At 37.4% G+C, this 18,350-nt stretch overlaps 1 protein-coding gene and 1 pseudogene across 2 annotated transcripts in view; both read right to left on the reverse strand.

Annotated features, from left to right (window-relative positions):
- Nucleotides 1-2,616: 2,616 nt before the first annotated feature.
- On the reverse strand, nucleotides 2,617-3,181 carry LOC132495096 (elongin-C-like; annotated as a pseudogene).
- A 2,807-nt stretch (nucleotides 3,182-5,988) lies between these two features.
- The window catches only part of TLK1 (tousled like kinase 1), a 164,695-nt gene continuing 152,333 nt past the window's right edge, over nucleotides 5,989-18,350 (reverse strand). The window contains exons 17-19 of one of the 2 annotated variants that reach the window (XM_060106245.1): nucleotides 15,341-15,452; nucleotides 13,821-13,928; nucleotides 5,989-8,862 (exon numbers count right to left, since the gene is read on the reverse strand). In XM_060106245.1, coding sequence (XP_059962228.1) covers nucleotides 8,686-8,862; nucleotides 13,821-13,928; nucleotides 15,341-15,452 — 397 coding nt within the window. In that variant the 3' untranslated portion in view covers nucleotides 5,989-8,685. The remainder of the gene's footprint in view (nucleotides 8,863-13,820; nucleotides 13,929-15,340; nucleotides 15,453-18,350) is intronic. The other variant, XM_060106244.1, reaches the window with a different exon arrangement.

Genomic DNA, 18,350 nt, shown 5'->3' on the forward strand with positions numbered 1-18,350 from the left:
TTTGTGTATCTACTGTAGATTTTTGCTTTGTGGTTACTATCAGGGAAAAAGTTTTTTACTAATAACTATGTGTGGATATATTCCATACCTCTGGGAAGGAAGCTCACAGGAATAAAATTCTAAAATATTCCTACTGATGAAGTCTAAATTGTCAAAAAGAAACATTAATTTTTTTCATCAGTCCAGCAACCACCATGATGATATTTAATATTCATGGTGGCTTGAACAGAAACAATCTTGAGATCCAAATAGCATTTCTAAAGTGAAGAAAAAAGAGTTCTGGAAACAGAGACCAGTTAGATCTCCAACCCAAAATAGTCATGTGCCTTGGATGTGCAAGTTATTAGTTGTGTAAACTTCCAAAATAGCTGCATGTGCTGGAGTGAAGGGAGTCATTTATGGAGTCTATCTTATGTCACTGATGACAGGCAGGGTTCATACTAAGCAATTATGCACAGATACGAGTTAAAATACAGAAACATCTCCACATTGCTAAATGGCTGCTGCTTGGAGTCTCCCAAGTTCCTACCCCAACTGGTCCCATCCCTTCCTCAGAGTGTCCCACAATTACTCTTGACCCTCTCTTCTGCACTATGGCCAGCATTTGTTCTGACTGGTCAGAGCTCATGCCGTATTAGTTGGAGGACCTTCTGAACCCACTTTTAGTGCTAGGTGCCTGAAAGGCAAGTACTATTTTTTTTTTCAGTCAATAATCTTTATTAACATGAAAGTATCATGTGCCACAAGATAGTTTTTCCTAATCTTTCAGTTCTATTTCAATATTTTGAACTTCATATAAGGTAACCTACTAAAATGGATCAAAGTTAAACTGTATTCTAGCTATCACCTTGACCTTTAAGATCACCACTTAGGTTTATAATTGGCATTGTCACCAAGTAGCAGAATTTTTTTTTTTTTTTTTTTGCGGTACGCAGGCCTCTCACTGTTGTGGCCTCTCCCATTGCGGAGCTCAGGCTCCGGACGTGCAGGCTCACCGGCCATGGCTCACAGGCCTAGCCGCCCCGCAGCATGTGGGATCCTCCCAGACCGGGGCACGAACCCGTGTCCCCTGCATCAGCAGGCAGACTCTCAACCACTGCACCACCAGGGAAGCCCTGAATTTTTTTAAAATTTTATTTATTTATTATTTATGGCTGTGTTGGGTCTTTGTTTCTGTGCGAGGGCGTTCTCTAGTTGTGGCAAGCGGGGGCCTCTCTTCCATCACAGTGTGCAGGCCTCTCACTATCGCGGCCTCTCTTGTTGCAGAGCACAGGCTCCAGACGCGTAGGCTCAGTAATTGTGGCTCATGGGCCTAGTTGCTCTGCGGCATGTAGGATCTTCCCAGACCAGGACTCGAACCCGTGTCCCCTGCATTGGCAGGCAGATTCTCAACCACTGTGCCACCAGGGAAGCCCCCAGAATATAATTCTTGTACTTGATTATTCTATACTAAAATATGTAACAGTATGTATGTCTTAAGATGTTACTAAAATATATGCAATTAACATTTATATTTAATTGCTTTCAATAACAATGTTAGGTCTTCTAAGAGGAAAAATTACTTTTATCGATCTTGGTTGTTTACGGTCTTTGAAGGTTCCAGAAAAACTGGTTCATACTGAGCCAGTCTTAAAGATGCTGAAGACTTAAATTTATAGACCCTATAATAACAGCTTTGTTTTACTACTAAGATAGACAATAAACCCAACTCTAGTGCTTCTTTATCCATGACTAAGCAGAGACGCTCTATTATAGTTCTTCAAATTTTTTTTGTCTTAGCATAAAAGCTGAATGACCTCTTTTATAAGTTTGAGTTCAGAAGACTCACATTGTGGATATCATGTCTAGTGGGACATACGTTAATAGAAGATAATTAATATACTATATCAAAGTGCATTATTAGATTTGTACTGCACCTCTCCACATTTTTCATATTTTATAACATTTCAGTTGAATGGAGGAAGACTGGAATTGTCAGAAGTCTTGCTCTTAGGATCTAGATGAAGTTCACAGTGAGTCTTTTAAAACATATTTAAATAACGAGAAGTGGGATCACAAGGGACTGTGTAAGAATGAATATTGCAAAGGAGACTTTATAGTCAATGGATTGGCCAAAATGCAAATGAAAGTAAAGTCATGTAGTTTACTTGCTGACCATGTGGCTACAGTTCAAAAAGTCTCTGCTCCAAAAGCTGTACCTAGTAATCTTCCAAAATTGATTTTAAATAAAGTTCTTAAATTGTAGCAATAAACAAAAAGACAAGATACACTTAAACAATACTGCAGTTTATCAAAAGACACATAAGAAATTTCAACTCTCATGTCTTTGACAGTTATAAAAATCAGTATTTTGGCTAAGTTATAAATATGTTTATAATGCAATTATATGCAGTTGCATAAATCTAGTAATGCTAATGACAGCTATTAAGATCAGGTTTTTAAAACACTAAAAACATAAAAACATGTAGCCTCATTATTTACCTGTAGAACGTGTTGAATTTATGCCTAAATTTCAGCATTTACTATATCACCACTGTTCTAATTTTAAAAATCACAAAGGATAAGGCAAAAACACCTACAAACTGGCATATTTCTCAATTTGTAAAAATGTCCTTAATTTGTTGATGTAGCAAACAAATTTCAACTCTGATTGCTATGCAAAAGAACAGAAGGTAATCTGCTTTGCAACGAACTTTGAAGTTCAATTGCACACAGGCAACATGCTATATACGAAAAAACTAACTACAGGTATTAAATACTGAAAAAAGTTAAGTTTATTATAATTTATTTTTTTTAACACTCCAGGAAGTTTGCAGCCATCAGCTGTTCCAGTGCAATTTCAGGTGCAATTGGAAATTCAGGAATCTCCATGGAGCTGTTAGTGTAGCGAAACTTGTAGGTAAAATACATGCATACTTTTGATAGTACATGTGAAGGGATCTCGCTAAAACTGACTTCATTAGTTTCGTTCTCAGCAAACTGACCTGGGCCACTCAACATGCCTTTTTTGTCCTGATGTTAGCACATGTTCTCTTTCTACAATAAATTCATGACCATCCGAAGATATCAATTTGACATACATGGCATCAGGGCCCTCACAGCCACCATAGGTTTTCTCTTCTCCATCCATTATGTTCTTATGAAATTCTACTTTGCGTCCACAGAAATTTAGTAGCTTCTCTTCAGCCCTGCAGCCACTGTACCAGGTCCCCGCGCACTGCCACAGTCCCTACACCAGCACCCCCCCGCCACCCAGCTGCCTGCCCACAAGTACTATTAATATATACACTTTACAGATGTGGAAGGTAAGCCGAGAGAGGTTAGTCAGTGACTTCTCTAAGGTCATCCAATTATTAAATAGCAAAGCCAGGTGCAAAGTCAAGTCAGACTTCAAAACCCAGACTTTCCCCACTTTTCACTCTTCTGAATACCTCCTTAAAAGGAATTTATGAATTTGGTCATTAGCAGACATAAAGAGGTGAAATAGGATCAACACGAAGGACATAAATCAGCCACACTCATTCTTTAGATCAGGTAATTTTAGTATCTAAGTTTGTCCCATCCTAGAAAAAAATCCTCATCATCTGATCATATCAATGGTATTTAAACCAAATATACCATATACTCCACCAAGAACAGTGGGGTGCTGGTCATGCACGTACGTATACTGCTTAGCTTAGGTATTTGGTTATGGGAACAGCCTAAGTTCTTCAGATGAAAATGGATCACATATTTATAGAAAAATTTAATTACAAACAGACTTTTAAAAATCAAAGTGAGAGTCACTTGATGAAGTCAGGATTACTCATTTGTGATCTTGGCACTGGAGCACCACACATGGGTAATTTCATTAGATTTATAAGACTTTCTCAAGTTTTTGACTTAATAGAGTCAGTTTTCCAGATTTCTTATTAGAGACCAACCAGACCAACCAGTACCATTGCAGGGAGAGGAAGAATATACCTTCTATGCTCATGAAAGTGGGCTGAGGAGGAGAAAGGTGAACTGATCCCTGCAAGTTAAGCAGAACCTAATCTGATCGTTGACTTAAAATTAAAACTGCAATGAAAAACAAGTGGGAGAACAGGAAAAGGTCTGTGACCCGCTCTCTGCCTTGCCTAGAATGAATCTGGACAGAAGACCCTCTCTAAAATGACTCACAGCCAGCCATCAAGGCACAGCTCAGAAGGCACTCCTGATCTAACAGTTGAAGAACTCTTTATATTTGCCCTTTTAAGGTGACAGTTACGTTTCTATCTGTTCATTTTTGTCATTTTGAAGAATCGTGATAATTTAACACAGTAAACAAGTTTTATAAAGAGGCAAGCAAAATGTTAGCTTGGTAAGAACCTGGCTCTAGGACTCCAAAAGCCGGGCTTTAGTTCTGATGTCATTTATTAGTTATGTGGTCTTACCAAGTTATTTCTTTTCTCCAACTGTTTCCCCCCCTGTGAAACTGGGGTAATACCACCTATCCTAACTCAAATGGTTGCTACTATCAAGGAAAACCCTGGGATGTACGGTAGAATTTCCTCTGATGAAATAGCCTACATGGTTAGGGTATGATCCTTCGGGTAATTACAGTTGAGACAGTTACTTTTTCTTGTTGCTGCACCCCACCACCTTCCCTTTTCAGGTAATCTAATCATCATTTGAAATGAATAAAGTATTGTAAAACTGTTTCTTAAAGGAAAATTTATCACAGGAAGCAAAGTAGACTTCATCTTATATGTAGGATAAAAGCAGTAGAATAATTTTTTTCTTAAAAAAGAACAGGGCTTCCCTGGTGGCACAGTGGTTGGGAGTCTGCCTGCCAATGCAGGGGACACGGGTTTGTGCCCCGGGCCGGGAAGATCCCACATGCCGTGGAGCGGCTGGGCCCGTGAGCCATGGCCGCTGAGCCTGTGCATCCGGAGCCTGTGCTCCGCAACGGGAGAGGCCACAACAGTGAGAGGCCCACATACTGCCAAAAAAAAAAAAAAAAGCAGCTTTCTATACGTGGTATTACAATGTGCTGGGCTTTATATATGTGAGCTCATTTACTCCTTGCAACCACTCTGTATGGTCGCACTGTTATCTTCATTTTCAGATGAGGAACCTGAAACACACGTAGGAAATGGCAGTCAACATTTAAGCCCAAAGAATCTGGTTCTAAAATATGAATTCTTAACCAGTATTATTGTTACTGCCTTTTTAAAAACAGTCATAGGTATGTAGGTAACCTACATCTCTAGTATTTTAAATGAGTGAGGATTTCCAGGTGAAAACTATGCGTTTTGATCCAAATGAAAGATGACTCTTCTAAGTTCTCCTCTAGCTCTATGCAATCGTTTTGAAGTTAGTTTATATACATTTACTCAAATCTTTCCCATTCAAAAAGTCCAAGAATTCCCAGGGAGAAAAGTCCTCAAAAAAAGAAAAAAAGGAGGGAAATGAAAGCAGGGGAAGGTAAGTGGAGATGTGTATGTTGTAATTCAAATCAACAGATAAGTTATAGAAATTCTAAAACTGTTATAGAATTCCTGAAATCCAAGAACTAGAATTCTAACAATTTTATTTAAAAACTAGGTGCTAAAACACTTTTTGAAACAGATTAAGCTTGGGAGGAAAATGATCGGATAACATGTCAAAATTTAAAGTGGGATTAGAGTAAGACGTGCCAATGTGATTTTAAAGGACTAAGAGTAAGGCTGTCTTTTTCACACAAATCAAACGGTAATGTAAATTCTAAGAGGAAACTCACAATCTAATAGGACTGGACCGTCTGCACTACTACTGCAAAACATAGCTAATAACGTCTGATGGTAGTCAGCATTACTGCATTTAATAAGTAACGATCAACAGCAAAACACAATATACTCTTTAAATTTGTTTCACTGAAATTCTACCATTTTGGTTTCATGTAATGAGGTATTTGTAGAAGTATCTGTTCACATTTTATGTACTATTTAAATTGAAAATTATTTTCAAGGAGGAGGGGATGGCAGCAAGTAAAAAACAGACTTGAAACTTTATTTTTGAAAAACAACCAAATATCTACCCAACTCCAGACTTAATAAATTAGGGTGGTTTCTACACTTACTTCCTCTCAACATGCATGCACTAAAGCTAATTCATACCAAACAAAGATTTCAAATTCTATGCAAAAAACTGTACATTTACCTTGCAGTGCTTAAAGGGAGAAGACCTTGGCTACTGTCTTAGGCATATAGGAAATACTTTAATTCTGAGGACAGAATTCAGGAGACCAAAAAACAATGTAAGCTTCAAGATGTTAGAGCCAAAGATTGCCAGAGTGACTGCAACTACTTAGTGACAAATATCAGTTTCCCAGCTGAAGGTAACAGTACTCACTTTGGCTCAATTAGAGTTATCTTGTACCTGCTGGGATATGGGCATACTACCCCAAATCTGTATCATTTCTTTGGAAAAACTTTAGGAGGAATAGATGGTCTCTAAACTCATATACTGCCTATACATCTTGGACTCTAGACAAACAGATGATTACCTAAACCCAGGGAAGCACTTTTATTTTATGGCTTGTTTTCCTCCTTTTCTGCATTTTGACAGTAGCAGTCACTTTCATTCATTTGAAAATAGTGTGGTCAAGACCAGTAATCTAGGTCTGTACCACTTCTTCAATCTCATGTTAGATGTACACATCCACTTAAATATCTCACCAAAATTTTAAACAAATTGAGTCTTTTAATTCAGGACTTCAAATAACCGTTACTATATGAACATAGTATTTTAGGATTCTGAAAGATGAAAACTCAAACAAAATTGAAAAATTGGCCGACAGCACCTAAAGCACTCAATTGATGCTAACATTCCATTACCACGTCAATATTTTTTTAATAGGATTTCTATCTTAATCTACAGAGGAACAGGTATAGCCCTTAAACCATTCCCGATATGGCTAAGTGTTACTTACCCAGGATTAGCTTTGATAATGGTTATTAGGTATACTTTAACAGCTTGAAACGCTTCATACTTATCTTGAAGTATACTTCAAGAATTTATTCAGTCAATTCTTAAGGAGCAAAGTCAGTCAGTGTCCTAAATCTTGAAAGCTCCCTTCAAATGTAACTTCATAGTCTTTAAATTTTAACTGTCATTGTTTATTACTGTTTTGGCTACATTCTCTACAATTTCAGCAGCATCTTAAAGAGACAATATGTCTATGTACAATGAAAGAACAAAGAGCCATGGTTTAACTGTACAATATTAAGGGGAATCTGTGGTAAGCATAGCCTCCTTTTTCGGCAACATGGACAATTTACATGTAAGTATCAGCATTATGAACGTGATGATAAAGAAATTTCTTAGAGGAGTGACATACAGCATCCTGAAAAATAATGGTTTCTACCATACAAGGCAGTTAGAAAATGTTCACATTTTAAATCTGTACAAACCACAAGAAACTCGTTTAAAGGACCATCATCCCACCTTGCTGATAAGAACTTTCTAGAAATGTAGAATTACCATGAACAATTTATAAATCTAGTATATATGTGCTCCACAGCCCTAGAAACCAAGAAACTGATTTCGAGAGCTCTTTATGTCCAACACGGATCATTTTTACATGCCTTGTTAATAAATGCCTGCTTTTAATAATCTCTCTATAATGTACAGTCAACTTGCACCTTTAAGGAGGTCATTTGATTTTTTTAGCAAAGAAGCAACATCATTTAGCAGCAATTAAAGCGCCTTCAAGAAGACTTAAAAAAAATACAATATCCAATTAGAAAAGCCATATTTTTAAACATTTGTACAAGAATAAGCTGCTGAAACTCGGTAATTGAAATACGACATCTGTACACAATTTACAATAGAGCTAGAAGGGAATTTATCATTATCTGCATAGAACTGGTCTGCATTTGGTTATGTATTGTCACTTGTTTGAATGAACAAGGCCTGGTAACAAAAGAAAAATACCTGTTAACAATTCTAACATGTTGAGAACACTGGAGATATTATAATTTAGTGACTTCAACTGATTTCAAAACAAGCAGCTCACTTTGTCAAAGGTGTAATGTATCTAGGAATAGCTCTCCCTTTAACATGACCAGTGAAAAAAGCGGACATGTGATTTCGAGGTACAACTTGGTAAAAGCCAGAATAGGCAAATGACAAAAGTCTAATAACTTTGTCCAAAGAGTCTAACTCTCACATTCTATTACTATAAAACACAACTGTCACTGTCATTCAGTTCTTACTTTGGTTGCAGCAGATAAACTGCTGAATGCTGAAGAATGTATCCAGGCACTAGATAGTTCCTGTGTTAGAAATATGTCTCATATTTTTTCCATGTGTTTTTAAATAATGAAAAACCACCCTTCATATTAGAACTCTCTAGTAACAACCAAATGTATTTAAGTATTATAAACGTTATTTACAGTGTTCCCCCAAAAAACCATTTTTCTTTTATCGTAACATGGTATTCCTGTTTCTGTGCAACAGGCAGTCACCCTTCACTGCTCAAGATTACAATCAGAAGTGTACATTTATTCACTGTCCATGATCCACTCTCATACAAACAATGCTATGAAGAAGTTCAGTTCACAAACAGTTCTCAACCATATCCTGTGTAAAAAAGAAAACAACAAAAACACTCAAAAGCTCTCAAACTCAAGTATGCATCTGGAAGCAATTCAAAGACATTATGCCAATTTTGGAGGAAAGTCAGTAAGTAATTATGCTTGAAGAAGGGGGTGTAGGGGATGCTGTCAGCCCAACCATGTGTAAGTTTCCTGAAGAATTGGATCTTCTCATGTGTGGGAGAAGGTAGGGGTCATTTGCCAGTTGGTGCACATCAAACCTATCTTCTTTTCGGTATGCCAAACAGCGTCTTATAAAGGCCTTAAAAAAAAAAAGTCAGCAATTAAAATCTTTTCTTCTTCTAAATATCAATCAACTAAATACTACAGATGATGGACACATTTAAGACAATAAATAGATTTTACTTCACTGGGGATTCAAATTTTTAAAGAAATTGTAGCAATAGGGCTTCCCTGGTGGTGCAGTGGTTGAGAATCTGCCTGCCAATGCAGGGGACATGGGTTCGAGCCCTGGTCCGGGAAGATCCCACATTCCACGGAGCAACTAAGCCCATGCGCCACAACTACTGAGCCTGTGCTCAAGAGCCTGTGCTCTAGAGCCCATGCTCCACAATGAAGAGTAGCCCCCATTTGCCACAACTAGAGAAAGCCCACGTGCAGCAACAAAAACCAAATGCAGCCAAAAATAAATAAGTAAAATAAATTTTTAAAAAATTGTAGCAGTAAAATTATCACTCCAAATTCAACTCTCAACTCACAGCCCCCTAGTAGTTCACTTTACAATCTAAATACTATTACTACCATTTAAACTTATTGCTGGAAAGCTGCATTTTTTTCCTTAATTTTTATTGAGATTAAAATATACATAACATAAAAATTAGCATTTTAACCCTTGAGTGTACAATTCAGTGACATTAAGTACGTTTCACATTGCTGTACAACATCACCACTATCCATCTGCAGAACTTTTTCATCATCTAAAACTGAAATTCTGTACCCATTGAACTGTATCTCCCCATTGCTCCTTCCCCCAGCCCTTGGTAACCACTTGTGTTCTTTTATGATCTGGCTATTCTAGGTACCTTATATGAGTGGAATCATGCAATATTTATTTGTCCTTTTGTGTCTTTCACTTAGCATGATGTTTGAGTCATCCATGTTGTAGCATGCATCAGAATTTCATTCCTTTTTTTTTTTTTTTTTTGCGGTATGCGGGCCTCTCACTGTTGTGGCCTCTCCCGTTGCGAAGCACAGGCTCTGGATGCACAGGCTCAGCGGCCTTGGCTCATGGGCCTCATTCCTTTTTAAGGCTGAATAATATTCCATTGCATGTACATACTACATTTTGTTTACCCATTTATCTCTTGGTTGACATTTGGATTGTTTCTACCTTTTAACTATTGTGAATAATGCTGCTGTGAATGTTGGTATATAAATATCTGAGTCCTTGCTTCCACTTTTTTTGGTATCTACCTAGAAGTAGAAATGCTGGATCATATGGTAATTTAAAAAAAACCTGACATATTAGTTTCAGATATACAACATAATGATTCAACATTTGTATTGTGAAAAGATCACAATTGTCTACTTAACATCTGTCACCGTATGTAGTTACAAAATTGTTTTTCTTGTGATGAAAACTTTTAAGATCTACTCTTAGCAACTTTCAAATATGCAATATAGTATTATTAACTGTTACCCCCAGGCTGTACCTTACATCCCCGTGACTATATAACTGGAAGTTTGTACCTTTTGTCCCCCTTCACCCATTTCGCCCACCTCTCACCCACCCGCCTCTGGCAACCACCAATCTCTTCTCTGTATCTGTGAGCTTGGGTTTTTTTCCTGTTTGTTGTTTTTTAAGATTCCACATATAATGGCAAGATTTCCTTTTGTTTAATGTCTGAACGGTATTCCATTTTATATATGTATATATACACACACACCCCACATTTTCTTTATCCATTCATCCCACGGTGGACACCTAAGGTTGCTTCCATGTCTTGGGTATTGTAAATAATGCTGCAATGATCAGGGGGATGCACATATCATTTTGAATTAATGTTTTTGTTTTCTTCAAATACTCAAAAGTAGAATTGCTGGATCATACGGTAGTTCTATTTTTAATTTTCCAACAAACCTCCACATTGTTTTCCATATTGGCTGCACCAATTCACAATCCCACCAACAGTGCACACATGTTCCCTTGTCTCCACATCCTTGCCAACACTCATTTCTTGTCTTTTTGATAATAGCTATTCTACAGGTATGAGGTGATACCTCAGTGTGGTTTTGATTTGGATTTCCCTGATTATGAGTGATGTTGAGCATCTTTTCATGCACCTGTTGGCCATATGTACGTCCTCCTTGGGAAAAAAACCTATACAGATCCTGTTTTTAATCAGATTGTTTGATTCTTTATATATTTTGGATATTAATCCCTTATCAGGTATGATTTCCAAATATTTTTCCCATTTGGTAAGTTGTCTTTTCATTTTGTTCATGGTTTCCTTTGTCGTGCAGACTTTTCATTTGATGCAGTCCCACTTGTTTACTTTTACTTTGTTGCCTTTGCTTTTGTTGTCAAATACAAAAAATCCTCGCCAAGACCTATGTCAAGGAGCTTACCACCTATGTTTTCTTTTAGGAGTTTTATGATTTCTGGTCTTAAGTTCAAGACTGTCATCCATTTTGAGTTACTTTTTGTGTATGACATAAGATAGTGGTCCAGTTTCAACCTTGTTTATGTGGCTGTCTAGTTTTCCCAACACCATTTATTGAAGAGACCACCCTTTCCCCGTTGTATATTCTTGGCTTCTTTGTCATAAATTGACCATACATGTGTGCGTTTATTCAGGGCTCTCAATTATGTTCCATTGATCTGTGTATTTTTATGCCAATACCATACGGTTTTTTTTTTTTTAAAGAATCAATTTTATTTATTTGTTTTTGGTTGTGTTGGGTCTTTGTTGCTGCATGCGGGCTTTCTCTAGTTGTGGCGAGCAGGGGCAACTCTTCGTTGTGGTGTGCGGCCTTCTCATTGTGGTGGCTTCTCTTGTTGCAGAGCACAGGCTCTAGGCATGCAGGCTTCAGCAGTTGTGGCTCGTGGGCTCTAGAGCACAGGCTCAGTAGTTGTGGCACACAGGCTTAGTTGTTCCACGGCATACCGTACTGTTTGTTTTGAATACTATAGCTTTGAAATGTAGTTTGAAATCATGGAGCATGAGGCCTTCAGCTTTGTTCTCAAGATGGCTTTGACTATTTGGGTCTTTCGTGTTTCCATATGAACTTTAGGACTGTTTGCTCTATTTCTGTGAAAAATATCGTTGGAATTTTGATAGGGATTGCACTGAATCTGTAGATTGCTTTTAGTAGTATGGACATTTTAACATTAATTCTTCCAATCCATGAACATGGAATATCTTTCCATTTACTTGTGCCTTCTTCAATTTCTTTCATCAATGTCTCTTTCTGATGCGACTGTAAATGGCATTGTTTTCTTTTCTCTTTGGCTGCACCCCAACCAGGGATCGAACCTGGGCCCCAGCAGTGAAAGCGCCAAGTCCTAACCACTGGACTGCCAGGGAAGTCCCTGGGATTGTTTTCTTAATTTCTCCTTCTGCTCTTTTATTATTAGTATATAGAAATACATAAAAATTTGTTGCATTGATTTCATATCCCACAACTTTACTGAATTTGTTGATTAGTTCTAACTTTTTTGGTGGTGTCTTAAGGGTTTTTATATATATAATGATGTTATCTGCAAATAGTGACAGTTTTACTCTTTCCTTTCTGATTTGTATGCCTTTTACTTCTTTTCTTGCCTAACTGTTCTGGCTAGGACTTCCAACACAGGCACACCTTGTTCTCCTGTACTTTGCAAATACTGCTTTTTTTTTTTTGTTTTTTTGTTTTTTTACAAATTGACCGTTTGTGGCAACCCCACATTGAGCAAATCTATCATCAGCACCATTTTTCCAACAGCTCACTTTGTGTCTCTGTGTCACATCTGGTAATTCTAGCAATATTTCAAACTTTCCATCATTATTATACTTGTTATGGTGATCAGTGATTTTTGTTACTATTGTTAACTGTTTGGGGGAGGGCATGAACTGCACCCATGTAAGACTGCAAACTTAATTGCTGAAATGACAACAAAGGATTTAGAGTATTACATAAACTTAGTTCATAAAGCAGTGGCAGGGTTTAAGAGGACTGACTCCAATTTTGAAAGCTTTTTACCCACAGTAGAACTTCTTTCAAACAGCACTGCATGCTACAGAGAAATGGTTCATGAAAGGAAGAGTCCAAGAAATTGCTTCAGCAGCCACTGCCCTGCTCAGTCAGCAGCCATCAACAGCAAGGCAAGACCCTCCACAAGCAAAAAGACTACTGGCTGAAGGCTCAGAGGATGGTTAACAGTTTTTAGCAAGCAAGTATTTTTAATTAAGGTATGTACATTATTTTTTTTAGACATAATGCTATTGCACACTTAACAGACTACATTATAATGTAAACATAACTTTTATATGCACCGGGAAACCAAAAACTATGTGTGACTTCTTTATTGCAATATTCGCCTTATTTGCAGTGGTACAGAACCGAACCCACAATATCTCTGAGGTATGCCTGTAACTGTGTTGAATGTGGAATACTACATTTCTCCCTACAAAATTCTGGAGTCTTTTTCTGGAATTTGTCTTCTGTAAAACACTCCTTCCGCCCTCACTCCACTTTACTGTCAATTTAGTTTGGCCAAAGGGTATGATGCCATTTTTGCCCTAATATTTTCTTCCTATTGAGCATAGAGTGTACAGCACAAAGTGAATATATCTATGTAACTGGCAAGCACATCATGAAAAAGAACTTTATCAGAACTCCTAAGACTCTTCATGCCCACTTTCAGGCACTGGCTCTGCCCCCAATCTATTGGGGTAACAGCTATCCTGACTTTTAAACACCATAATTGAGTTCTGCTTGTTTTGAACTTTATGTAAATGTAATTGTAGATTATGTTCTCCTTTGCCTGGCTTCTTAAAAGAATCACAGACCATATTTGGGTCCTTAAAAACTATCACAACCAAAGGCCTAAAGCAACTCTTCTCCAGAGCAAATCACCAGCTCCTACTGGACAGATTTTCCTGTGGCTGCAATCCCTTTTGCTTTACTTACTTATTTAACAAGTATTTACTTTGTTTTAAGCACAATTTATGAAATCAAAAATTTACTTCACAAAGCTTATTTTCATAAATTTAGTACCTTTGCTTCACTGCTTACAACTGGTTTTACAGGGAACTGGACATCTGTGGCTTTTAATATTGTATTTTCTTGAAGAATGTCTTGTTGAGATTGATTGTGACCAAATGGCTTAAAAAAAAAAAAGAATAAAATGTTGAGAAATTTATCACACAAAATATTTAAACAAATATTATCAGAGAATCCCCAAGATACAAATGATTTGTGTTCTAAAAAAATCTTATTCTCAGTTACTTGCAAGCTGGGATGCATTCTCATAGAAACAAGGTTATAACTGATAGCAGGCTGAGGAAGAACATCTAATCAATCCTTAGCATAGCCAAAACATTGTGAATAAGCAATAGAAAATCATGCCATTGCAATATAAGTAATTAAGATAAAAACAAAAACATTTTAAATTTTATTCTGAATGTTTAAAATTTAAGTTTAATTAGAGAAGAGATGGAGTAGTGGAAACATCCGTGAAAAGTCCAAAGAGTGAAATACCTTGAGTGAGTATGACACACTAACTTAAATGAATCAGCTCTGGGTTTGGTCCTAACATGCAGTGAATTCCCAGGCAAGTCCCTGAATCTCTCTTTTCACACTGATGGAGGGACTGAATGGGATAAGGATATCTATGGTAGCTTACAGTTCTGACTTCAATGTAAAGAGAGGTTTGGGAAGAATTAGTACTAAGTTTGATGGAATTTCCCTGAGGAAGCACAGGGGAAACAAGCTCAGGCCAAACTGTGTGTGTGGGGTGGGAATGGGGTAGAGGAGGTGAGGAAGTGGAGAGAATGGAGGATCATGAACAGTTTTGACTCCTTTATTCCTAGCAACAGAAAAACGTTAGCACTGTTAACAGATTAGTTACTTCTTCTTCTTAAAAGAAAAAAAGGCAAAGAGCAGGCCAAAGAAGCTGTTGTGACATTAAAATAATTCTGATCCACGGAAATTTTAGGAAGTGATAATATATTTAAGATCATTTAAAAAATCAAATGGAGTAACTATGGTTCAGGCATCCAAAATGGGTGGCCATTGTGGATGAGGTTTCAGACACATTCCTGCATCAGAGAAAACCTGAACTTTCTGAACTGTATCAAACTAAAGGAAACCACTAGATGTTTTCAAAACCGTATCTATCTGCTAGCAATTGCCAGCTGCAACCCTGTACTTTCAAAGTCCCCCCCCAACTATGTAATCATTTCAAACCCCAATCTTTGCTTAACAAGCACCCCTACTTCTTGCCAGCTCCAATCCTAATTCTTGACAATTTGTGTAAGCCTGCAGTTTTTTGCCTATAAGCACCCTCCCCTGCTTTTGTAGTCCAGCAGAACACAATTCAAGTGCTTTCATGTATTTCTGCTTCCCAGGTTGCTCCTAACCCCAAATAAACGGTTATTTTGGGTTTTTTTGTTGTTGCCTCAACCAGGTCTCCATTCTTGGAATTCTTGACTAAATTGACTTCAAGTTAATGAAACTTTAAAAGGGGAAAATTCAACTTATCTCCATACAGCTGAATCTGTTATACTTCAACTTACTTTTCTACCATAAAGACACTGAAAGAAGATGACTCCGACTGACCACACATCAACCTTGTTGGAAATCTTCGGTGGTTCCTTTCCAACTACAAAACACTCAGGAGGTAAATACCTAGTTTTGGGGGGAGAAAAAAAGGAAAGGATATTAACAATTTATAATTTAAAACCTTCTAGATGTAAAATCTTACACTCATTTTATCCATACAAAAACCTTAGGTGATTTTCACTGATTAAAGTCCTAACTTTTAAAGCATTTATATCCCTGTATCATTTGACTTTAGAGCCAAAACAAACAACTTTGTGGTTAAAGTGTGTAATATACAGTTGACCCTTTTCCAACACGGGTTCAAACTGCACGGGTCCACTTATATGAGGATTTTTTTCAATAGTAAATACTGCAGCACTACACAATCCCTGACTGGTTGAATTTCGGGCATGTGGAGGAACCACGTATATGAAGGGCAACTGCAAGCTATACTCAGATTTTTTTTTTTTTTTTTTTTTGGCAGTACACAGGCGCTCACTGTTGTGGCCTCTCCCGTTGCGGAGCACAGGCTCCGGACGCACAGGCTCAGCAGCCATGGCTCATGGGTTTAGCCGCTCCGCAGCATGTGGGATCTTCCCGGACAGGGGAACGAACCCACGTCCCCTGCATCAGCAGGCAGACTCTCAACCACTGCACCACCAGGGAAGCCCTATATTCAGATTTTTGACTGTGCAGAGGGCCGGTGCCCCTGCACTGTTCAAGGGTCAACTTATATACATTTCTGTAGTGTATGATCTACAGAAATGACAAATTATCATTAGAAATTACAATGTTCTAATCTAAGTATCTACTAATAGAAGAAATCCTCTCCTATCCCCCTTCACCAAGCTTCAAACTGTAGGAAGTTCTCTTCCTAAAATACACATCTGATCAGCCAGTTCTTTTGTTTAAAGAACCACAACATCACTCACTGCCCAGGAAGACCTCGTATCTCTTGCTTGTAACACAAGACCTGTCCTAATCTAGCAGCAACTTAAATTTCCAAAATCTCTTCTCCTGACCACCCCCCAGCCCCTCAAACTGGCTAGGCAAAGCTGATTCACTTGGTTCCCTACACTGTGCTTCCCCCCAATGCTTCTAAATATGACAACCTCTTATGCCTTCCTTAACTACTCCAGTTCACACAGTGACCACCCTTTCTTCTTCAAGACTTGCCCAACTTTCACAAGCCTTCTCTGCTTCCCTCCAGGCAGATGTTACCTCCACTACAGCGTTAATTCATTGTACAGTTTCAAACAGTAGCAGCATCAGAAATATATGGAGCATTCAAAAATACTATTTTTATTTATAAAGTCATAATTTTAGATAAAGAAAAGGTAAAAATAGATTGTAAAATTTATTTAAAAGGTAAAAATACATGTAAGTAAAAATAAATTTTTACTTATAACCTTAGGTTATAAGTATCGATAAAAAGCTCCATCAGAATGCAAGCATCTCACACTTCAAAAATTTAGATAAACTACAAAGTCCTGAAAAGGAATAATACAGCTAAATGGAAAGCTCCTCTTTTTTTTTAAGTTTTATACTCACTATGCTAAAATCGTTTAAATTTCAGCAGAACGTTCACAGGTGACCAATAACTTATTTGTGATGTAAATCCTTTCCTACCCTCCAAATCAAGTAAAAAGCCAGATTTGTTTTATGAATAAAAGCATATATTTTCTGTAGGTTTATGTGTAACTGAAACAAGAATGACTCTTAAACACTGTGCTATACCGTCTCTCAAGGTAAAAGGGTATAAGAAAGGAGAGGAAGGGTAGGAATAGATACCAAAGCTACTCGGGGAAAATGACCAGCAGGATTTAGTGGATGCTTGCATTTGAAACCCAAGAGGAAGGGAGAAGCAAAACTCATTTTCTTCTAAGCGATACTGACAAATAGTTTAAGCTTCTGGGGATGATGTGTAAAAGCACTACATACCTATATTCTAAAAGTTTGTATATGAATAAAAAACTAACCATTTTGGGGAAAGCTGTTTCTATAAGAAGTATATATATTCCAGGTTCCTAACATGGAAATGCCATGACTATATCTTCTTCCAGCACAGCACCCTAAAACATAAGCTTCCCTGTCTCATGCCCATCTGTCAGGGGGAAATTTCCTTGCCCTGCCATACACTAGGGAAGCCAGAGTGAGAGGGAAACAGTATGGTGGGAGTCTCTGCAGAGGAAGGATGATCTATTACATAGAACATGGTTTTCAAGCTGTCTGCCACAGAATACAGGGTTCTACCAAGAAGCCTTATTTTTGTTGGTTTTATTAGGATTCTAAGATTTTGTGGTGAAAAAAGGAGCCTTGTTGCTAAAAGAAAGAAGTCCAAAGACTACTGACTGAGGGTACTGACTTTTAAGGAGTTACTAGTTTGAATGATAGATTTTTAAAGAATATATACTGAAAGAAAATTATGATACATTATCTTATATTCCTAAAAAATGCCACAAGCATAATTTGAAACTCTAAACTGGCTTTAAATGAATACATGGAACATGACCAATCCTTACTCTGAAAAGTCAAGTCCATACAAACCTGTGGCATTTTATAGAATTGGTTATTATTGCCCAGGCTATGTGAAGATTGTTCTAAAAACTCCTATGTTACATTTATGTTTGTAGTCACCATCCTGCTCAGTGAAGCTCAGTAGTATCTCCCTTCCATTTAAGATTTCACTCCTTTTGCTAAACTAATTTATTCTGAAAACTAAATTTGTTTTGAAATTTTATAGTCTATGTTCTCCACTTTGGCAAATTTGATACTAAGTTTGAAAATTCACACTGAAGTAATTTTTGTCAACACATAGGTAACTCTGAAGGGAATGACATTCATTTAGACTCATATCAGTGAATCTATGGTTCTATCTAGATTTACATCTGTATGTATGAAGTTATTAAAAAGATTTTTGAGCATTAAGGCCGAAGACCAAGATTGTACCAAATTTCACTTTCATTCATTATCGACAAAACATCC

This window comes from Mesoplodon densirostris, chromosome 8, assembly GCF_025265405.1.
Source record: "Mesoplodon densirostris isolate mMesDen1 chromosome 8, mMesDen1 primary haplotype, whole genome shotgun sequence".
Taxonomy (NCBI): domain Eukaryota; kingdom Metazoa; phylum Chordata; class Mammalia; order Artiodactyla; family Ziphiidae; genus Mesoplodon; species Mesoplodon densirostris.